The sequence below is a fragment of the Zalophus californianus genome, chromosome 11 (assembly GCF_009762305.2).
Source record: "Zalophus californianus isolate mZalCal1 chromosome 11, mZalCal1.pri.v2, whole genome shotgun sequence".
NCBI classification, from domain to species: domain Eukaryota; kingdom Metazoa; phylum Chordata; class Mammalia; order Carnivora; family Otariidae; genus Zalophus; species Zalophus californianus.
The window spans coordinates 3,793,191-3,817,856 of record NC_045605.1 but is presented as its reverse complement, the minus strand read 5'-3'; the positions used below and the strand labels follow the sequence as shown (position 1 = coordinate 3,817,856).

The window sequence follows — 24,666 nt, the reverse complement described above, 5'->3', positions numbered from 1 at the left end:
TGGTTTCCACCCCCCCTCCATGTCTTTTGAGCTGAACATCCCTGGGCAGGTTCCTCGGTATCTCTGAGTCTTACTTTTTTCCTCTTCTTTAAAATGAGAAAAGATATATCTCACTTTCAGGTTGTTGTGAGGATTATATATAAAAATGCACATCAATTTTCCATGTCTGTGTTTGGCCTATCACCTGCTCTCAATACATAAAATTTTTACAATTGAGAGTTCCTGAAAGCATGCGCATCCGGTTCTGGGGCATTCCCTGGGGGTCACTGGGATGGGAAGACTCCACCCCACTTAGGAGCCAGGACTTCGGAAAGAGCTAGAACGAGTCCCTGCATCAGGGCTCCTGCTACAGCAGTCAGACGATCTGATGGGCAGACTCTCTGATCTATTTTCAGAGACAACTCCCTTGCTGGCAAGAGCGATTGCTCACTTTCCAGACATATTGCTGAGTTTCATCAGCAGCGTGTTTCTCGTGGTAGCTCATTTTTAAGTTTAATATTCCTGACAGAATGCCCAAGTTGATCGCTGCCACAGAAAAACAGAGACGGATGAGTTTACACAATTTTACACTTCATATTTCTTTCAAGAGTCTCAGATGGGTGTCAGCTGAGTGTGAAGACATTCCTCACTCTCCCCACTCGCTCTTTAGCTTCCCTTTAAAAAACCTTAATTGTCATTACCAACAGGCCATGGCAGGATTCAGTGTCATAAATAACTCACTTGCTATTACCACTCATTACCACCAGTCTCCTTTTTACATTATTCTTTCTTTTATAGAGAAGTCATTTTGCTTTTGGTACTTACTGTTTTGTGAAGTATGGGACTGTCTTTTGCATTTCAGGAAGCTTCTGTTTAAGTGGCTAATTTTGCAATGTCTGGTGTGTGGCAGGAAGATCCTGCCTCCACCCGCCAGTGAGCCCGTGTTTTGAGGGACCTGGAGAGTCCGCTCCAGAGCGGCCAGAAGGATTTTGCCCCAAATGGGCCTCCTTCTTTCCTGTTGCGGGCCGTGTGTGGACAGAATGCGTAAAGTCAGTGTGGATATGGAACTCAGTACATTTCTTCTGGGAGCACATCTCATTGCCCCGCTGCAGGCAGTGTCTTTAGGGGGGCCCGTCGGGCAGCACTGCTCCCCAGCACCTGTCTCCTGCCCTCCCTGAGCTGGCTCAGGTGGGCTGCAGCATCCCTGTATTAATTAGCTGGCAGCCCGCACTGAGAGGCTGAAAAGCTAGGGATGGTTTTCTCAGCAGCTCCAAATCTTTCCTTCTTGCGCACACAAAAGCGTGTCCCATAACAGACTGGAGCAAAACGTAACCAGGAGAGCCTCTGACACTTCCCATCTGTGACTTCAGCTGTCCTCCCTCCCTGACTCACTTCAAGTTCTTGCAGCTTCCAGCTTCCGTGCCTACCTGGCTAACGTTAAATCCTACCTCCTCCATGAAGCCTTCTTTGATTTGTTTTCTCCCAGCTGCTAGTAATCTCTTCCTCTTTAGAATCTCCACATGTCTTCTCTTTAACTGTCACGGAACTGGTATTCTACCCCACCAGAAAGTAAATTCCCTTAGAGCAGGTTCTACTCGGGTGGAATGATGATGCAGAACCATTCCGGAGACAGACACACCTGAATTAAAATCCTTGTTTTCTCATTTACGAGCCTTAGACAAGTAACTATAACCTGTTGGACTATAATTTTCTTATTGGAAAAAGGGAGCTAATGGTACTCGCATTACAGGTTTGTTGTGAGGATTAAATTACACCAAGTCCAGTGTTTGGGACACAGCAGACATTTCATAAATTACAGCTATCATTATTACACTGTAACAGGAAATCACATATGAGAAAGTTTTTTAAAACAGCCAAACGTTGGACAGAATTTTTAGATAAGGTAACTGAACATGTTTTTCCTTGAGCATCCTAGCTAATCCTACAGAAAAGGAATGTTATTACATATGTTAGGTATAAAATGTCGATGCCAATTACCGGGGTGGGATCGTATGGTTCCATTACATCCAGTACTTTTTGGATGTTTGGAAGACCACAGATCTGCCTAGTCACATCCTACCACCAGCGGAGTTAACTCTCGAAATCCAGGAATCTGTCAGCTTCCCACCCAACCTCCTTGTCCCCTCAATTAGAGTTTCTCAGGTACTTCTCTCCCCCACTAGCAAAATGATAATCTTAATAATCTCATCTTCTACCTTCTCTTTCTTTTGCTCATTGGAATGTGTTTACTTGCTTATTTCAAGAACATTTAGTCAGTTCTCAGTATGCCCACTCCTTAGAAGTAGCTTCCTTTGTTCTCCCTGATGATTTCATAAATGACTGCATGGAGGTGAGTAGGTCTCTCAACCTGCAAGATGTACTTTCCTGCAGAGTACATTTTGTTTTTTGGGATTCTTTTTGCTAAGTTTTATTTTATTTTATTTTTTTAATATTGCTTCCACTTTGGATAAAGGATGTAAACAGTATATAAATTAGTTTGTTTCAGCTTTGGCACACCATTACATATCAATTATATGACACAAGAATTTATTTCAGCACAGATTATAAAAAAATACAATTCGTAAGTACTCACATTTAAAAACAAATGCAGAATATCCAGCTACCTTTTACCTGTAAGCTTTAAGAATATCAAATGCAAACTAAGAAAACAGGTGAGTGTAGCTCACCTTTCTGGGCCCCGTGCTCTTCAGCTCAAACACATCCATTGTATAATTGACCCTGCGTCCATAGTGGTCAAATTGAACATTCCCTGTCAGTCCTTGAATGCGAACCTATGAATGAAAATAAAATCCATACTATATTCCATGGGCCACTTTGCTTACAGAAATCTTGACTTCATCTGCTAGGCTTATGAACACATTGGGTTTGGAACTATAAACTATACATAACTCACTAAAAAACCAAAGGGTACTTGAGCTTCTGGGATATAAGCTGAAAGACGTAAATCAAAGGGATAGAAGCAATTCTGCTGTATACTTGAAAGAGGAATATGTTTTTTTTGTTTTGTGATAAAGAATACTTCCTCAATACTGAAGTGTGCCTATAGGAAAGGAAATATGGTTCATTCATAGTTACTTTTTGGTTCTATTTATGTGTTCACATAATATATTAAGTAGTCCTGCTAATCACAGTGGATCATATTTCTCCTTGATAATATTAAAATTAAGAAGTTCAAATATATAAATATATTAAAAATTCAAGTTTACTTTATTCCAAATTTCCTTTTAATTCATTTTTACTTAGGATCTGAACTCAGGATATTTCAGAATGTTTAAAATATTAATATTAAAAATATATACATATTCCATTAATCATTTGAAAAATATGTTAGTATAACCCAAACAGAGCAAAATAAACAAATTACTTAATCCAAGGTTACAAGGCAGTTTAAAGGTCCACTGAGGTAGTCATTAGCAGTGTTTAAAAAATATTTCTGGATCTTGTACTTTCTGGTCCCAAGACAGGCTGTACTTCCCGGAGCCCTTGTAGTTAGGTAGACCTATGTGACTAAAATAAGTGAGTTGTAAACAGTTGTGATGAGTGCCCCCACTGGGCCACAGCATTTAATCGCCAATTTGAATTCTTCCATAACTCAATTTCTCTTTGTGGCATTTTGGGTGGTAGCTTCTCTGTCAGCCTGGGTCCCTGAGTGATTACAATACACAGAATACTCCTCCTAATATAATGTTTGATTGAGTGAGAAACACTCTTATTCATAGCCGTTGGGACTTGGGGCTGTCTAGTACTGTGGTGTAACCTAGTTTATATTGACTAAGCATCTACATAAGATATAAATAGTATTCTACTCAGTATTTTATTTAGCAATGTCTCAGAAATGATAATGGCTTAATATATTAAAATGGCAATTGTAATATATATTTAATCTCAGATAAATTATTCTGTTTTCTTGATATGCCACTTAAACAGGACTGTGAAATAAACTGCACTTAAATAAAATTGTGAGTTACCTGTTTGAGGGTCCTCTCCATGTCAATCCCCTGGCCCCAGGGAGCAGCAGGATTTGCAAGACAATCCCCAGCATTTCCTCTCCTGGAAATATCAATTTTCTGTCTTCTAAGATTGCGGAACGTTTCGGCCATCACAAGGACTCCATCGTAAGTCAGAGCAGATGTGTACTAACAAAATGAAAGTAATTATAATGGTGAATGGTAAAATCTTATCAATCCAGAAACAGTCGGGGGGCTCTTTGGGCTTACGACACTAAGCACCCTCCTATCTGAAGGATAAATAAATTACTGATAATTAATTGATTCTAGCTTCAGAAATTTCTATTATCATTTTATTATAAAGAATGTATACCAAATCTTACCACTCTGATTTTTTTTTTTAAAGTGTGCATGGAGCCCAATGTGGGGCTTAAACTCAGGACCCTGAGACCCTGATCAAGACCTGAGCTCAGATCAAGAGTGGGGCGCTCAACCAACTGAGCCACCTGGGCACTCCTTTACCACTCTGATTTTAAAAGGAGAAAACACACTGTGAAGAACAGAAATTTGAATGCATAGTTTTCCATCAGCTGAGAAAAGCAAGACCTCTTTTCGTTGTGTCTGAGTAGCAAGAGATAAAGTATAAGCGGCTAAGGGCATGACTGCCACCTTCTGCCTTGGCTCACGTGCTGTGGTTGTCCCAGGAGGGCAGGGATGCCTCTTCTGAAATGCCGAGCAGGGCTCCTTGAGATTTCACATTTGTTTGCTGACTTGAAGTGTATATGTTGGTTTGGCTTCTCAGAAGAATGTGGGAATGTTTACCACTCCTTAGATCTAAGATGCCAGAAATAACACCTGCTGATTTAACACTGGTCACTGCGCTCCATAGGAACGAGCATCGTTCTGCCCCCACCTATTGTGAGTATGTGTGCGGGAGTGATGAGTCTCCCCCCCCCCATTTCCACTGTAACCCGGGCCAGGTGGAGAAGTGAAGTGCACGCCATGTGCTTTCTGAGGACTCCCCTCACTTCTCTGGGAGAAAAGACAAAGCCCTTGGGAAAATATTATTCAGGCTAGGAAAAGCACTACTCGAGGAAAACAGAAGAAAAATGTAACTTAAGTTTAAGCTGAAAATAAAAGGAACAGGGAACATGTGTACAGTTTGACTAGGGACTTCCTGAACACGTGGAAAAGAGGGGACAATTTTCCCGAAGCACCGCAGAGCACCAATGGCTAATCATGGCCAAAAACCTGCATGATCTGCTTCAGGAAATCCATACGGTGAGTTTTCGGGGAGGAACACATTCTTAGCCTGTGCCAGAGGTAGTTCTGTGCTGTGGAATATGGAGGATGATCTCCTTGCTTGGCTGCTTGCAAAAGAAAAAAAATCACTTGAAGTTCAAATTGCAGGAAGCAAACTTAGGCCCAGACTAGCAGGCACAGCAGCCGGCATTCTGGAAAAGAGAGGCTGAAACGTGGATGAGATAAAGAAGATAAATCCTAACAAAGAACCTTTCAATGGTAGAGAGCCTGGTTAAAAAGCTTCATCAGAAAGATGTACACGAGACATATAAATTAACAGCCTTGCAATACATTCCTGAAAGACGTGACAAAACAGACTTATGGACAGGCTTACACCCTCACCACTGGGATGGGAGGCTGACGGAAATGAAGGTGCTTAAGCAAGGTGCAAAACCAAACAGGAATGTACCTCCTCCCCTGCACGGACCAAGCACCCTTTGAGAGAGAAAGCCACCAAATCATTTTGTTTGTTTTGTTTTGTAAAGAAAATAAAAACAAGAAATAAAGGAGAACTTACTAAAGACATAAAGGGCATGAGAAGAATGCACTGCTAGTATTTTAGGATCAAGAAAGGAAAAAAGAAAAAAACACTGTTGCTTTTTTAATAGGGGGGAAAAAGCTGAGAAGAGATGGCACCAAAAAGCAAATGCACTTGTTGTGTTTTAAGAAGTCCATCCATTTATATGAAACAAGTGAACTAGGAAAAAAGGCAGATATCTAGAGAGGGGGCAGATATCATAGAGGGGGGCGATATCATTACAGAGGGGGGCAGATATCATGCAGAGGGGGCAGTATCATACGGGGACAGATATCATACAGAGGGGGCAGAGGGGGATATATCATACAGAGGGGGCAGATATCATAGAGGGGGCAGATATCATACAGAGGGGGCAGATATCATAGGGGCAGATATACAGAGGGGCAGATATCATAAAGGGGGAGCAGATATCATACAGAGGGGGCAGATATCATCTAGGGGGGCAGATATCATAAAGGGGGAGCAGATATCATAAGGGGCAGATATCATACAGGGGGGCAGATATCATAAAGGGGGGCAGATATCATACGAGGGGGCAGATATCATAGAGGGGGCAGATATCATACAGAGGGGGCAGATATCATAAGGGGGAGCAGATATCATACAGAGGGGGCAGATATCATACAGGGGGGGCAGATATCATAAAGGGGAGCAGATATACAGAGGGGGCAGATATCATAAGGGGGGCAGATATCATACAGAGGGGGCAGATATCATAATAGTGAGCAGATATCATACAGAGGGATATACAGCAGATCATAAAGGAAGGATATTCAGATGGATCAGCAGAAAAGAGGAGCAGATATATACAGAGGGGGGCAGATATCATAAAGGGGGAGCAGATATCATACAGAGGGGGCAGATATCATACAGGGGGGGCAGATATCATAAAGGGGGAGCAGATATACAGAGGGGGCAGATATCATACAGAGGGGGCAGATATCATACAGAGGGGGCAGATATCATAAAGGGGGAGCAGATATCATACAGAGGGGGCAGATATCATACAGGGGGGGCAGATATCATAAAGGGGGAGCAGATATACAGAGGGGGCAGATATCATAAGGGGGGAGCAGATATCATACAGAGGGGGCAGATATCATAAAGGGGGAGCAGATATACAGAGGGGGCAGATATCATACAGGGGGAGCAGATATCATACAGAGGGGGGCAGATATCATACAGAGGGGGCAGATATCATAGAGGGGGCAGATATCATACAGGGGGGCAGATATCATGCAGAGGGGGGCAGATATCATAAAGGGGAAGCAGATATACAGAGGGGGCAGATATCATAGAGGGGGCAGATATCATACAGAGGGGGCAGATATCATGCAGAGGGGGGCAGATATCATAGAGGGGGCAGATATCATACAGAGGGGGGCAGATATCATACAGAGGGGGCAGATATCATGCAGAGGGGGCAGATATCATAAAGGGGGAGCAGATATCATACAGAGGGGGGCAGATATCATACAGAAGGGGCAGATATCATACAGAGGGGGCAGATATCATACAGAGGGGGGCAGATATCATAAAGGGGAAGCAGATATACAGAGGGGGCAGATATCATAAAGCGGGAGCAGATATCATACAGAGGGGGGCAGATATCATACAGAGGGGGGCAGATATCATAAAGAGGGAGCAGATATCATACAGGGGGGCAGATATCATACGGGGGGGGGCAGATATCATAAAGGGGGAGCAGATATACAGAGGGGGTAGATATCATAAAGGGGGAGCAGATATCATACAGAGGGGGGCAGATATCATAAAGGGGGAGCAGATATCATACAGAGGGGGCAGATATCATACAGAGGGGGCAGATATCATAAAGGGGGAGCAGATATCATACAGAGGGGGGCAGATATCATACAGAGGGGGCAGATATCATAGAGGGGGCAGATATCATACAGAGGGGGCAGATATCATACAGAGGGGGCAGATATCATGCAGAGGGGGGCAGATATCATAAAGGGGGAGCAGATATAATACAGAGGGGGCAGATATCATACAGAGGGGGCAGATATCATACAGAGGGGGGCAGATATCATGCAGAGGGGAGCAGAACAGAGTGGATAGCTGGCTAGAGCAGCAAAGACCTTTGACAGGTCATAGAGCTAAGACGTGGAAAGAGGCAGAAGTTTAAATAGGTTTTACCTTCTCAAGGGATTTAATTCCCTCCCACATGTCTTACTGTGTTAAAGTCCAAGAAATCATATTTATGGGTGCATACTTCTAGATGGCATCTAGAAAATTCTTATTGAATAAATACTTCATTTTAGGGCAGGGTAAAACTAAGGTCTTAGCCGAGAGTTATTTCCTGCTTTAACTAGTGATTGCAACGGAGAAGCGAGCTCTGTTTACCAAGGTTTGCAGATAACAAGACAGAATTTGGCAGAATCATAGCTCAACGCCAGGAGTCTGGGCTTTGAGAAGAAAGAACTCCATGAATTCTAACTCTGCTACTCATAGTTTTATGGGAATGTGTGCATTTTTCAGCTATGGAACACAAAACAGAGCAAAACCAAACTGAGCAAGGTAACAGTGACTATTTCTTGTGGTGGTTGCAAGAATGAAACAGCATATGGTATCTGTGAGCTCTCTGAAAACGGTGCCGACACAGGCTAGGAGCTGCAAGGACAAGATGTGTCCCAGATCATTACGGCTCCACAGGGGTTTAGAGAAGGGAAACAAGAAGTACATAAAAAATTATGGTAAGTGCTTGGTGAGAATAACACAGTCAAATATTATGGAAATCACACAGCCGGAAAGGCTCATATTTTCTGGAAAACTAAGGAAAGGCTTCCTAGAGAAAGCAGCATTTGAGATAAACGCCCAGTAGGTGGTTGGATTTGACAGATGGAAATGAAGTGGAGAGCGGTGGAGGTCCAGGCAAGAGCGCAGGGACTGGGAAGGAGGGGAAAATGTAGGGCAGTTCAATTTGGCTGGCCAGACAGGAAGCAGAAGCACATCCGACCGGAGAGACTTGCCAGGCCTATCTTGTGGAATACCTTTATTCCAGAAGACTTCTTTTGCGTTAGGGCAGGGAGTCACAAGATCAGAAATCATGTCTTACATCTTTGATGAGACATCAAAAAAATCAAGTACAATTCAAGGGAGTGCATCTGATCCTCCTCATTCATGGATCCTGTATTTGTAAATTTGCCTACTTGCTAAAATTTGGTTGTGACCCCCAAATCAACCCTTGTGGGGAGTCATTTGCAGACGTGGGTAGAGTGGTGAACAATCTGAGTCATGCAACACACATACCCAGCCGCAGTCAAGCAAGATAGCACTCTGCCTTCTTGTTTTGGCTCTCGTACTGTAAACACATACCTTTGGAGGAGTCTCAGATCCTGGATACTCTCTCTGGTCTAGTTTCTTCCAACGATCCATTAGTTTGGTCACCATAGGTGTGTTAAAATCGACCAACTGGAATCCTGTAACATTGGCTCCACCGTGTATAAATCTCTCAAGAGAAATATCCTTGAATCCCTATAGAAATCAGTATGGCAGTTTGCTAAGTTCAGTTCATTAGACATTTCAGCTCTTCAATGGTAACATAAGTTAATAACCAACATGGATATCTATTGAGATTTCTGATAAAGCAATGGCTGGAAACGGTGGAGGGTTCAATTATGCCTAATTTAGCTGTTAAATTCTGTCATCCCAAGTCTAATACATGAGAAAAGGATAAAAATATTTTCAGTTCAACTCAGTTTAACAAGTATTTCTTGAATGCCTCTGAATGCCTTTTATGAAGCATGGAGGCGGATACAGGAGATGAAAATGATACCATCCAAAAGTCCCCGGTTGAGGGCATAACTGCCCTCTCACACAGATATGTAGAAATGTGTCTTATGTGAAGGGCATATCCAGGTATTATGGTACACTGAGTCTGTGATGGGCAGCACCTTTTTAGGGGGGTTCAGTTTAATTACAAAGTGGTCTGAAAGCAGACGGAGCCAATAATTTGAGCCACGGAGGGTAAAAGCTTTGATTCTATGAGTCACTACAATCCTCGAAGTCCTGGGACATGGTAACGGAAGAGAAAAGAGCAAGATATAGGACATTCGTGGACTTCTGTGTGTGGGAAACAAGATGATGCTCACCAGGTGGGCTGAGGGAAGAGTGTTCTCTTTCCGTCCACAGGTGAGTCGCAAAAATTTTGGAAAGTTGTTTACTTTCCCCTTCCTATCATCTATCTATCTATCTATCTATCTATCTATCTATCTATCTATCATTAATTTTTTTTATACCTGGCCTTTTTTTTTTCCTGCTAAGTATTTAGGTAAGGTGCTTTACAAAAACAAACACTCAATACAAGTGTAAAACAAATGGGCAATTAGAAGAAGAGGGGAGAAAACCTATTAGGTAAGTGAATTAATAAAACCAAAGGTATTGGCTCAGAGAAAAGTAACTCCCCCCAACACAAACACATGTGCACACATGAGTTTCTAGCATCTGTATTTGCTTTTTTTTTTTTTTTTGGTTTTCTCTTAGTATTTAGTGAAATGTGTTTTTTTTTAATTTTAAATATATATTTTTTTATCTGTTTTAAAGATTTTATTTATTTATTTGAGAGACAGAGAACAAGCAGGGTGGGGGCAGACTCCCGTGGAGCAGGGAGCCCAGCGACAAGGGGCTCGATCCCAGGACCCCAGAATCATGACCTGACCCGAAGGCAGATGCTTCACCAACTGAGCCACCCAGGCGCCCCAAGTTTTGTTTTTGTTTTTGTTTTTATGTGAATTTGATTCAACTGTGTGAGTGAACTAAGGGAAAGTGTTTTGTTTTTCTATTTTTTGGCAAAAGTAAACTCCGCAGCAGTGACCCCGCAGTTAGCACGGGAATCAGTACAACAATCAGGGAGAAGACCAGGGCCTGGGGTTGCCTCTGCCGTAATGTGTCTCAGCCTCAGTTTCGGAAACTTCTGTTTTTCGTTAATAACAAAGCAGGCTATATATGCACACTGCTGTTTGGCTATCTAAGAAGAAACAGACCAGTCTACTGACAACTAAGCGAAGTTGCTCTGGAAAGCCCCGGGAGTGTGTATTTATAGCTAATACTGATGGTGGGCTTCTTATGTGCTGGGCACTGTGCTGAGCACTTGACACAGATGATCTAGTTTGGTTCTCCGAACAAGATGATGAGATACATCCTATAATTAGACTTATCTTACAAATAAGGAAACCAAGGCTCAGTAGATTACAGCAAAACTACTGAGGATCATATAGCAAATACATAGTAGAACCAAGATGACCCTTGTGGTGGCCTTTTCCACCCTAGGCTCCCGTGGATTCTTACCCAAGGTAAGAGGAGAGAGGGTTATACTGTCGAAACTGTCCACGTCCTGAATCCACCTCTGTAACTTTCTGGCCGTGGGTTTCTCATGTGCAAAATGAGAATAACAATGCTAAAGTCACTAGCACATCTGGTTTGAATTCAGTAAATGATAGCTGTTATTAATTAATTCCTTCAACAAATATTTATCTCCTGCCTATTATGTGCCAGCTAATTTGACAGCTCATCAGTAACATTCTCATTTCACTGGGAGAGAAACTAGACACCAGAAAGCAAATCTATGCTTTTGAAATGAGAAAAGCACTGTCCACCAATCTCTAGCTAGTAAAATGTCAGCTGAACATTTGTTTGCTTCGAAGAGAAGATAGGGCAGACCCATGGGCAGGCAAAAAAAATTCGTTTTCTAAAAGCTACAGTGATTCAACTATTGCATTAGTTGCTAATTGATGACATTATTAGTTTCTTTCAGCATGGCTGAAACAGAAGACCTGCCACACTTCCTTCCATTGCCTCTCCCACAGCTGCAAGACACACAGGCAAAGCTGCAGCCTTCGGAAAAACCATCTGATGTCAAGTCTCTCTGATAAATAACAGTCCACATTTCTCTGATTCCATCCTGATATGCTGAAGGAGAAGGAAAAAACTACCACCACATCGGATTTTAAACTTCTTTCAGTTCTGACCTGAATGAGTGGTGGGTGGCTCAGTTAATTTTAGCTATGTCTGAGTACAGGCAATATTTTTCCTTTCATACACCTTAAAATAGTTTTATATAGAAAAGTGATAGGATCTAGGCTGTGAAGTCATTTTCTTGGAAACAATTACCTTGGTGCCTATTGAGACTTCAGTTTTTACCCAGAGAGTATTGTGGAAGGAAGGTTCTAGGAGACACTGTTGTAAAATTGTAACTCTACAGTGTGTGTGTGTGTGTGTGTGTGTGTGTGTGTGTGTGTGTGTGTGTGTGTGTGTGAAATCAGTGGTTAGTAACTAAGTAAACAGTATATATAGTCTCTCTATATAATATACTGACATCCTAAGGAAAGATTAACTTTCAACTTGGTTTTCCTTTTAATTTCCATTGACAGTTCATACATCCTCTGGGGGTAAAGAAACAAAAGGAAAATAATAAATGGCAGGACTTCAGATATCCCGCTATTGATGTAAATCTGTAAATCTATCACATCACAGGTGCTTAATAAATGCTCATCCTTTAGGGTGTGACTAATTCTGATTATATTTCTGCTGTTTTGCATTTCAGGCTCAAAGGACAATGAAATCATATTGAGACAGCTCTTGTATGGTTAACAGAAGGGCTGCCAAGTAGAATGGGAGAGGTTTCCTTTTAATCTTTTAAAAACCAGGTTGTTAAGAAATTGACTTAAAGTATCTATTTTTGGTAACCAAGTATGTAGATGGTGGAATCAGATGTGCTCAATGCAGAAAAGTTAAAAATACAGTAAGCACAAAGAAAAAGGTAAAAAAAAAAGTCTTCACGTTCATGGAATCTTGAGTGGGGTCACTGCCCATGAGTAAAAGCGTGCTAGTCTGCAAATATGGGGAACTGAGTTCTAGTTCCCATTCTGACACCAACCTGACGCCTACATATGGACAAATCACTTTACTTTCTGTATCTTAACTTCCTTACCTTCCAAACGAGGCATGGATGGTGTATGCATGTCTGTGTGTTTGTATGTGGTGAGGTCAGGGACAGGTATGCAAGAGCTGTGGTTAATCTTCAGTCTTTAATACCCTGATCATTCCATAATTTTATACTACTTCAAGAAAGAGCCAGGTGTTTTCCTAAATGTAAATGGAATATATTTTAAAGAATTAGAAATCTAAATGAGAACAAGATTTTAAGAATTTGCCTTGCAGGTGCAACAATGTCAACAGTTTCTTGTTGCTCCTCACCAGGAGCAACTGCTGGAGGAGGGCAGAAGGAAGCTCTGAATACAAATACAGAGAATGGAAGGCCAGATCCCCCTCAAGGGTGGTATAGGTAATGTTTAAATGAATGCTCGCTTCGTGGCTACATCAAGTATTTAGTAATTTTAATTTTATTTATTTGATTTATTCTTTGCAATCAGACAGGACAGAGTTTCAATCTTGCTTTTGAGACTTAGGATCTGTGTGATCTTGGGCAAATTACACTGAACCCCATTTTGCAGTCTATAGAATAAGCATCTATGTTGAGGGTTAATTAGAACAATTATAGCAACAAAATAAACACAATGACAGAAGCTGGATGCTGGAGGATACGCAGCCCTTTAACAAAGAGGGAGGGTAAGGGTACTTTTTAGAAGGTCAAATAAGACATTGTTTCTTCCTCTGGTGATCTTGCAATGTGCTAATAATGTCTTATTTGCAGCTGGGTGACAGGATGGTGGACAACACTTGGTACAGCGGAGGGGAAAGATAATGAGTTCATGGATGAAAAAAAAATTGTATTCTCTATTATTGGTGCCTGGTGTGACTTGTGAGCCCCGAAGAGGCACTATCAGATTAAGTACAAAAGGACAGCTTTCTGGAAGAAGTGACTGTTTATCAAGATTGGGTGGACTAAGGACTGCCTCCCAGGGAGACAAAGGTAAAGCTGCGAAGATAAAAGAGCTATCAGGTGTCTGGGAACTAGTCTGGTTTTGGGAAGGGGCACATGTGGGGTGGAGTGGGAGAGAGGATCTGGGGTTAGGAGGGGTAAAACTGGAAGGATTTTGCGTCTTAGGGACAATAGTGTCAATACTCCACCCTTAAGGATGTTGGCAGTGCGGTGCCTAGGTTTGGTAGGACGTGGTAACAAACGGGCACTGCTGTGTGTCCTTTTGAGAACTGCAGAAGTTTTATGGAGAGGTGAGATGTCAGGCATTAGCAGGGAGGGCTGGAGAGATCTCAGGGTCTTTCCCTTTCACAAAGCCCCTGAATCCTTTGACTGCATTTGCAGCCTAGAGCCAAAGAAATACTTTAAGCTGGGAAATGATATGATCATACCTGTTTTAAAAAACAACAACAACAACAGCAACAAGAAAAAATCCGGGAGAAAAGTAAACAAAGAACTGGAAATGAGGAAGTCGATGGGCAAAGTAGGGAAGCATTTTTCTTACTTAAATCTCTGAAAAACAGACACTAGTGAACCAACAGATAAGGTTTTCCTGCTGCTAAGTATCTTGGAAATTTCTAGAACAGAGTTTAATCTAATGAAATACAATTAGACGACAGGTATGTCTAAGTAAAACATTCCCACATACAAACCAGAAACAGGAGAGGAAAGAAAGATTTTAGCAACCTTTCTTTTGTTACAAATTTTACTCATCCTTGATGTGCCAAATGACAGCGGCAGTGATATCAGAAAAATTTCAAGAACCCGGGAGGGGCACGTCCCTGCACATACATATCAGGCAAAGCTCATGCTATTCGGATGGCATCAACTCTTGTGGGTCTTCCTGGACGCTTAGCAGTCTAAAGTTTGAGTCACAAAGAAAAGGGATCCTTGTTTCTTTCGGCCCTTGGCTGGGGAGGTGAGGTCCCAGCCCAGTGCACAAGCAGCAAAGCGAACCAGTGGGACATGGAGAACATCAATCTGTTCCTGTTTCATCAAGACAGAAGGATGCATGGGATTGAATTATAGTTAACTGAAGATGATAAATTTAACTTATGGATAATGAAAAGACAGTTTTGAGTAGTGCTGATGAGCTTTCACAACCCATTTGCATCCTTACTCATAATGAAATGGAATGTTATTTTATTTAAATATGTGAAATCTGCCTTTGATATTTCAGGTAAAGGATTTAATGGCCACTAAGAAGCCAATATTTCTGGGACATTACTTGTTTTCTTTCTTGGTTTAGAAGATTATCATTTGAAAAGAATAAAAAAAATATCCATAATGAAATTTGGCTTCTCTGTGGAGATAACCCTGCTTAATTATAAGGGAGCTCCTTAACTTGTACTTTAAAAATGTGTGCTTGTAAATTCATGATATATTTTAGGCAGCACATATGGATGTCTGATGTCTGTCTTGCTTCATTCTTCTCTTTTTGGTAAATACGAGTTGGCCTTCATACCTTCTGCTTTCTTTTTCAATGTTATGACTACAGAATATTTTATAGCATCTGGACTACTTGTAGCCACCAGTAACTAATAAGAATTATTATTTTAGAAATCAGTTCTTGCTACTACTGTTAAATCAGTCTTTTCTTCAGCTTTATTGAGGTATAACTGACAAGTACACTTGTAATATACCTAAAGTGTACAACGTGATGATTTGATGTACGTATACCCCGTGAAAGCGTTCCCACCATCAAGTTTATTAACACACCCATCACCTCACATGTTTACCTTTATTTTTGTCTCTTTTGGTGAGAACCTTCAGTTCTACTCTCTTGGCAAATTTCATTTACATAATACAGTATTACAAGCTACAGCCACCATGTTACATATTAGATTCCAAGACCATATTCATCTCATAATTGACAGTTTGTAGCCTTCTACTAACTTCTTCCTATGTTCTCCACCCTCCAGCTCCTGGCTAGCAACACTGTTCTCTAGGAGTTAATATAGGAGTTAGATTTCTTAAAAAAATTCCCGATATAGGTGATACCATGCAGTGTTTGTCTTACTCTGTCTTCTTTCATTTAGCATTATGCCATCCTGGTGCATCCATGTTGTCAGAAATGGTGGAGTTTCCTTCTCTTTTATGGCTGATGTATATATATATTTTATCCATTCATCTGTTGATGGACACAGGCTGTTTCTATACTTTGGCTACTGTGAATAATGCTACAATGAACATAGGGGTATAGATACCTTTTAGATATTATGATTTTTTTCCTTTGGATATATACCTAGAAGTTGGATTGCTATTTTTAATTTTCTGAAGAATCTCCATATTGTTTTCCATAGGGGCTGCATCAGTTCCCATTTCCACCAACAGTGCACAGGGATTCCCATTTTTCTACACCCTTACCAGCATTTGGTTCTCTCTTTTAGATAATAGCTATGCTAACAGATGTGAGCTAGTATCTCACTGTGGCTTTGATTAGCATTTCCCTCATGATTAGCGATGCTGAGCACTTTTTCATGTACTATTTGGCCATCTGTGTGTCTTTTTTGTTAAAATAGTCTTCTGCCCATTTTTATTTTTTAAAAAGATTTTATTTATTTACTATTTATTTGAGAAAGAGAGAGAGAGAGAGCACAAGCCAGAGGGAGAGGCAGACTCCCTGCTGAGCAGGCAGCCCAAAGCGGGACTCGATCCCAGGACCCCAGGATCACGACCTGAGCTGAAGGCAGATGCTTAACTGACTGAGCCACTGAGGTGCCCCCTCTCTGCCCATTCTTTAATTGAGGTATTTGTTTGTTGTTGTGGGTTTTGTTTTTTTGCTATTGAGTTGTAAAAATTCCTTGTATATTTTGGATATTAATATCCCTTATTAGATACGTGGTTTGCAAATTTTTTCTCCCATTCTGTAAGTTGCCTTTTTATCTTGTTGAATGGCTTCCGTTGATAGGTACAAGGCTTTTTAGTTTGTCATGGTCCCATTTGTTTATTTTTGCTTTTTGTTGCTGTGCTTTTGGAGTCAAATCCAAAAAAAACATTGCTAAGATCAATGTCAAAGGGATTACTTCCTAGGCTTTCTCCTGGGAGTTTTACAGTTTCAGGTCTCATGCTGAAGAATTTAACCCATGTTTGAATTAATTTTTGTGTATGGTATAAGATTTCTGCATCCACATTCATCAGGAATATAAGCCTTTAATTTACTTTTTTTGGTACTGTCCCTATCTGACTTTGGTGTCAATGTAACACTGGCTTTTAAAAATTATTTTGGAAGTGTTCCTTCCTCTTCTATTTGTTGGAATAATTTCAAAAGGATTGGTATTAATCCTTCTTTTAGTGTTTGGTAGAATTTGCCCATGAAACCATTTGGTTTTAGACTTTTTTGGTGGGAGTGTTTTGATTACTGATTAAAACTCTTTACTTGTTAATTGGTCTTTCTTTTTCATCATAATTCATGCATAGTAGGTTGTGTACTTCTGGGAATTTATCTGGTTCTTCTAGTGTTCTAATGTGTTGGTACGTAACTGTTTATAGCACTTTCTTACTATCTTTTGTATTTGTATCATATGAGTTGTAATGTATCTTCTTACATTTCTTATTTTAAGTGTTCTTTCTTTTTTTCTTAGTCTAGCTAAAGATTTGTCGATTTTGTTGATCTTTTCATAAAACCAGCTCTCAGTTTCATTGATCTATTGTCTTTTTAGTCTCTATTTCATTTATGTTCACTCTGACCTTTGTTTTTTCCTTTCTTCTACAAACTTTGAGCTTAGTTTGTTCTTCTTTTTCTAGTTCCTTGAGGTATAAAGTTAGATTGTTCATTTGATTTTTCTTTTTTCTTAATGTAGGCATTTATCACTATGAACTTCCTTCTCAGATCTGCTTTTGCTCTATTCCACATGTTCTAGTATGTTATGTTTCCATTTTCACTTTCTCAAGGAACTTTTCTATTTCTCTTTTAATTTCTCATTTAAGCCATTGGTTGTTCAGGAGCATTTGTTTAATCTCCATGTATTTGCATACTTTTGAAATTTCTTCTGGTAATTGATTTCTAGCTTCATATCTATGTGGTTAGAAAGGTTGCATGATATAATTTCAGGCTTCTTAAACTGATGAAGACTTGTTTTGTGGCCTAACATAGGATCTATCCTGCAGGATGTTGCATATGTACTTGAAAAGAATGTATATTCTGCTGCTCTTAAATGGAATATTCTGTCGCTGTCTGTTAGGCCCATGTGGTCCAACAGGCAATTTAAATCCATGTCTCCTTGTTGAGTATTCTGAGTCAAGGATCTAGCCATTATTGAAAATGGGGTACTGAAACAAAAATACAGTCAAGAAATGGGCAGAAGACATAAACAGACATTTCTCTAAAGAAGACATACAAATGGCCAGCAGACCCATGAAAAGGTGGTCAACATCACTTGGTATCAGGGAAATCCAAATCAAAACCACAATGAGATACCACCTCACACCAGTCAGAATGGCTAAAATTAACAACTCGGGAAGCAACAGATGTTGGTGAGGATGCAGAGAAAGGGGAACCCTCCTACACTGTTGGTGGGAATGCAAGCTGGTGCAGCCACTCTGGAAAACAGTACGGAGGGTCCTCAAAAAGCTAAAAATAGAACTACCCTTCAACCCAGCAATTGCACTACTAGGAATTTATCCAAAAGATACAAAAATAGTGATTCAAAGGGGCATATGCACCCCAATGTTTATAGCAGCATTATCCACAATAGCCAAACTATGGAAAGAGGCCAGATGTCCACTGACAGATGAATTGATAAAGAAGATGTGGGGTGTGTATGTGCGTGCGCACACACGTGTATATATAACGGAATATTACTCAGCCATCAAAAGAGTGAAATCTTGCCACTTGTAATGACATGGATGGAACTAGAGTATATTATGCTAAGTGAAGTAAGTCAGTCAGAGAAAGACAAATACTATATGGTTTCACTCATATGTGGACTTTAAGAAATAAAACAGATGATCATAGGGGAAGGGAAGGAAAAATAACATAAGATAAAAACAGAGAGAGGCAAACCATAAGAGACTCTTAATTATAGGGAATAAGCTGAGGGTTGCTGGAGGGGAAGTGGGTGGGGGATGGAGTAACTGGGTGAAGGGCATTAAGGAGGGCACTCGATAGGATGAGCACTGGGTGTTATATGCAAATGATAAATCACTAAACTCGACCCTGAAACTAATAATACACTCTATGTTAACTAACTTGAATTTAATTAAAAAAAAAAGGAAAATGGGGTATTTAAATTCCCTATTATTTCCGGGTTGCTATATCTCTTTTCAGATCTGTTAATATTTGCTTTGTTATATATTTAGGTGTGCTGCTGTTGGGTGCAAAAGTGTTTACAAATGTTGTGTTTTATTGATGAATTAACTCTTTTATCATTGAGAATGATATTCTTTGTCTTCTGTTACAGTTTCTGGCTTCAGGTCGATTTGTCTGATGTAACTATAGCTACTCCTTCTTTCCTCAGTTTCCATGTGCATATGGTGTTTTTTCCCTTTTTTCACTTTCAATCTGTTTGTATCCTTAAAGCTGAAATGAGTCTCCGTAGGCAGCACAGAGTTAGGTCTTTTTTTCTTTCTTTCCTTCTTTTTTAAATTCATTCAGCCACTCTATGTCTTTTGATTGGAGAATATAGTTCATTTACATTTAAATAGATGTCAGTAGGAATAGATTTAGTATTGACATTTTGTGAATTGTTTTCTAGTGGATTTGTAGTTCCTTTCTCTTCTTTTGTGATTTGATGATTTTCTGAGGTTTTTTGATTCCCTTCTCTTCATGTTTTGTGTTTCTTCTATGATAAGTTTTTGCTTTGTGGTTACCATGAGGCTTTACTAACACATCTTATAGCTATAATAGTCTATTTTAGGCTGGTAACAACTAAACTGAATGCATACAAAAACTCTACAATTCTACACATTTCTTCCCACATTTTGTTTTTGATGTCACAATTTACATCTTTTTATATTGTGTATATGTTAAGAAATTATTGTAGTTATAATTACTTCTAATATTTTAGTTTTTTAACCTTTATGTTAGAGTTAGACGTGATCTACCCACCACTATGACAATATTGGAGTATTCTGAATTTTTCTGTATACTTACCATTAGCAGTGGGTTTTATACTTTCATATGTTTTTTTTTAAAGATTTTATTTATTTACCTGAGATATATATATATATATATAGAGAGAGAGAGAGAGAGAGAGAGAGAGAGCACAAGCAGGGGGAGTGGAAGGCAGAGGGAGAAGCCGGTTTCCCACAGAGCAGAGGGAGCCCAATGCGGGACTCGATCCCAGGACCCTGGGATCATGACCTGAGCCAAAGACAGTCGCTTAACCGACAGCCACCTAGGCGCCCTACTTTCATATGTTTTTATGTTACTAATTTATGTCCTTTTATTTCAGCTTGAAACATTAACATTTCTTGTAAAACCATTCATGATCAACTCTTTCAGTCTCTGCTTCTCTGGAAAATTCTTTCTCTCTCCTTCAGTTCTCAAGGACAACTTTGCCAGGTAGAGTATTCTTGGTTAGCAGTTTTTTTCCTACCAGCACTTTGAAGACATACATCATCCCGCTCCCTTCTTACTTATAAAGCTTCTGCGGATAGTCTTGTTGTACTTCCCTTATACATAACAGGTTACTTTCCTCTTGCTGCTTTTAAGATGCTCTCTGTCTTCAAAGAGAGTTTCAAAGAGAGTCTTCAAAGTTGTGAATAACTTAACTGTAACGTGTGTCTCAGTGTATATCTCTTAAGATGCAGCTTATTTGGTATATTTTGGTCTTCCTGGAATTGGATTTATATGACTTTCCCCAGGTTAGGGAACTTTTTAGTCATTATTTCTTTGAAGAAGCTTTCTGCTCCTTTGTCTCTCTCTTCTCCTTCCAGGAGCCCTATAATGTATCTATGGGTCCGTGATGCTATATTCTAAGTCCCTTAAGCTATCTTCACTCCTTTCATTCTTTTTTTTTTCTTTTTGCTTCTCTGATTGAGTAGATTCCACTGCCTTGTCTTCAAGTTGGCTGATCTTTCTTTCCACTTATTCTAGTCTACCACTGAACGCCTCTACTGAATTTTGTAGTTAGTTACTGTATTCTTCAGCTCTGTGATTTCTGTTTGGTATTTTTTTTTTAATATTTTCTAACTCTTTGTTGAAATGCTTCCTTTGTTAATGCCTTGCTCTCCTGACCTCAACAAACAACTGTATGAGTGTTATTTTGAACTCTATTGTATAAATCACTTATTTCCATTTCATTAAGATTTGTTTCTGGAGATTTATTTTGTTCTTTTGTTTGGAATGTATTTCCTCGTTTCTTCATTTTTCTTGATTTCCTGTGTGGGCTGGTTTCTGCACATTCGGTAACAGAGATAGCTCCACCAGTCCTGACACACTGGAGTCGTGCAGGAGATGAGCCTCATCCTAGTCAGTACGGGCTAAACTGCTGGTTGTCTTTTAAATCTATGTGATTACTCAAACAGCCTTCTTTTTTTTTTTAGTGGCTCCTATGAGTTGAGGGACCTGACAGTGTTCCAAAGGAAAGGATCACAGTTAGCACCTAGATGCAGGCTGATGGTAAGACCAACTCTCAAGAAACAGCTTGTGAAATATATAGTCAAACCCTTTTCAGGGAAAGACTTGCCAGTTCCCTCACCACTGAGCCCTGGGGGAATACCTGGGTGAGCACTCTTGCATACCTGTTAAGAGCTGCCTCATTGTTCACTACAGTCCTGTGGGATTTGTGAATGCAAGCTCCATTGGTTATCAGATCCAATCATCCCTTGAGTGGCAAGAGTAAAACGCAGGGCACCAGGCATGTGTACAGTCTTCTTTTAGAGACAGACTGATAACCTGGTTTTATAGTGGGAGTGAGCCAGAGGGAGAAGGTGACAGAAATGCCCACCAGCTCCCCTGGGCTCCATGGGGGATCATAGCCAGTTCCTTAATGCATGTGGCGAGACTCTTGCATATGGACTCTCAGCAGCAGATTGTAAAGTACGTAGTCAATTTCCTTTCAGGGACAGAGTAGAGATGGGCACTTTTGCCTGCTCCCTCTGTGCTAATAAAGCCTGTGAGGATAGTTAACAGTGAATGCTCACAAGCCCGTTAAGAATGGTTTCTATAGTCCTGTGGGTCTTGTGGATGTATAACCAACTGGCTTTCAGAGGTAGGTGTTTTGGGGGCCTGTCTCTTGAGTGACAGCCTTAAAAGCTGGGGTGCTAAATGTATGGTCCAAATCCTCTGCTGCTCATGGAGAAGCTGGAAGTTGGGGATGCCCTCTTGATTGTATGGTACTGTGCTGGGTATAGTTTCTGTGGAAAGAGTATGTCTCAGCCTTTCCTACCTATTTCAATGTGGGTTATTTTCTTAGTTGCCTGATGTGTGTAGGAGTCACTGAGCTAGTTTCCCGAATTCTCTCAGAGGGACTACTCTGTGTGTATCTGGGGGAGGAGGGGAGCTCAGGAGCTCCAACTAAACAGTCCTGCTGAATTGGTGAAGTAGCAGTTTCTCATTAATTGTAAATTGTAATTGGAAGTTATAAACGGAATTATTCTCTTAACTTCATTCTCAGAATGTTAGTTGCTACTATACAGAAATACAGAAATTTTTTATATTCACCTTATATCCTGAAACCCTGCTGAATCTACTTATTAGTTCTCATATTAGATTTTTTTATTAGATTCCTTAAGAATCTAATTAAGATTCCTTATTTTTTATTAGATTCCTTAGGATTTTCTATTCACAAAGTCTTTTTTTTTTTCCAATCTGAATGCCTTTTCTTTCTTTTTCTTGCTAAAAGCTTCAGTACAATGTTCAGCATAAGTGATGAGGGGGCATCCTTGTCTGTTCCTGATCTTAGGAGGAAATCATTCAGTCTTTCAACATTAACCATATTAATATAACTTTTCTTTTCGATAATGGATTTACTTCCTATTTGGGAATCCTATGCAATAGTTCTCAAGAAATAGCTGTTGATTGGCCCAATGAAACAAAATTCATTCTGGTTTTGGAAATCACAGTTATTTAGAGATACATGAATAAGTCGAGAAAGCATAATTGATACAATATATTATAATGCAGATATGCACAAGTTACTGATGGTGACTTATGGTAATCTTTCACCATATGAATTTGATAGTCTATTGCTGAATTTTAATATCTCAATTCCATAATGTGATCCATCCACTAAAAATTCCTGTGTCAGAGGGTGATGGCCCACTCATGGATAAATCTGAATCTCTTTTGCAGCCTTTGGTTCTTTTCCTGTCTTAAGCAAAAGATCCTGACCAAAGAAATATGTGGTAGGAAAAGAGAAAAAGGAGAAAACATTCTTAACTTCTCTAAAATGAACCACATCTGAGATCAAGCCCTTTGGCCAGACGATGCTCTAATGAAGCAAGGAGAATGGCACTCTGTGTAGCTCTCTTTCCGTCTACACTGCAGAGTTAACAAGAAATACTTGGTGAGCCTTGGCAAGAAATCTAAAAGGACCTGCCTTAGGCCTTGCAGGATTTTATACCAGTGTATGTATCTTGTTCAATAACCATCTATATATAATATATGAAAAGCTGACATAATCTAAAAAAAATATGGATTACTCGCAACCAAAAGATTTCCTTATATAGCCATTTCAATCTTGCTTTTCTTAAAATCAGAAGACATGGGTCATCAGTTCAATCATCCTTGTGATATCCTAAGTATTGGCAATCTTGATCCATACAGTGGTACATTTATCATTTATACAGAGAAAAGACCATTATTTAATTTGCCAGGTGATATCATAGTAAAGCAAACATCATAATTACTTTTAAAGGTTGCTTTGGCAGATGTCAAGCTAGTCTGCATCAACATATATTGAACTGCGCATTAGAAATATAATAACCACTGTAACAAAAATCTTATCTTAGGGGTTATAAAAAGCTTAGTAAGTAATGTAATTTATTCATTTACTGAAACGTTATTTTAAAGCACAGTTAAAATAATCTGGAAAGCTTGAGTAATTCTTCTGAAAAACAGAAAATAGAGAGCTCTTACCAAGTTTGCAATGATGTAATGGTAGCCTTTTACATGCTTCCCAACGCTCACAATCTATGAAAATAGAAGGAAACAAGAGAAAACCAATTTAACTTTACTGAAGGATATTTTTTAAAATAGAATTTTAACTATTTTAACCTAATTCCACGTGGAAACATGAGAAAATGTTACACTTTTCCTTATAACTAGAAGAAATTCCTAAGCTACCTTAAAAATTAAGTGATTAAAGTAAAAAAAAAAAAAACCCAACACACTAATTTCAATCATGCTGTATAAAAGATCTTTCATTCAGTAAACCTTGTTCAAAAAACTACTATGCTATAATTCCCTCAAAGAGGAGATGGTTTTGAAACAAATTGATGGTTCATATATATATATATTCTCTTATATATATATATATATAAAAGGATATACACAAACATAAGAAACTTAAAATTATTTTGGTCCAAAGAATATAGACATCCTTAATTTGTTGATAATTTATAGAAATGTATGATAAGCTGTTAGGTGTCTTCCACTATTAAGAATGATTTTCTATGAGTAGACTGTATTTTTGTCCTGAGCAGCAAGCAAGGTTTTTGTAAGGCACAGTATCTGTGTTTAGATGCCTCTGATACTACAGAATACTTAGTTAATTCCCACCTGCATATGGATAGAACAATACTTTATTATAATCAAAAGAATAAAGACAAAACAACATCAAGAGAATTTTCCTCTCTGCTAGATTCATTAGTTTTTTTCCTAAGAATGTTTTTAGGTATGTTTCAGGAATTAGGAATTCAGAAATTTCTAACACAGAAACAAAACTCTTGTTTTCTATAAAATTGACAATTCCTTCAGTGAGAGAACATCTAATGACAGATACTGATGAGTTCTGTAACTTCATTGGTTCCTCAAAGGGGACAACACAATATATGAGTTTCATGTACTTTCATCATCAAAGAAAAAATGAAAT

The 24,666-nt window shown here is 39.5% G+C and overlaps 1 protein-coding gene across 10 annotated transcripts in view; it reads right to left on the bottom strand.

Moving 5' to 3' along the window:
* GRIA4 (glutamate ionotropic receptor AMPA type subunit 4) overlaps window positions 1–24,666 on the bottom strand; it is a 372,192-nt gene that overhangs the window by 65,566 nt on the left and 281,960 nt on the right. For all 10 annotated transcript variants that reach the window (XM_027578964.2, XM_027578962.2, XM_027578960.2 and 7 more), the window contains 4 exons: window positions 23,712–23,765; window positions 9,127–9,285; window positions 3,969–4,136; window positions 2,667–2,771 (listed from right to left, as the gene is read on the bottom strand). In XM_027578964.2, coding sequence (XP_027434765.1) covers window positions 2,667–2,771; window positions 3,969–4,136; window positions 9,127–9,285; window positions 23,712–23,765 — 486 coding nt within the window. The remainder of the gene's footprint in view (window positions 1–2,666; window positions 2,772–3,968; window positions 4,137–9,126; window positions 9,286–23,711; window positions 23,766–24,666) is intronic.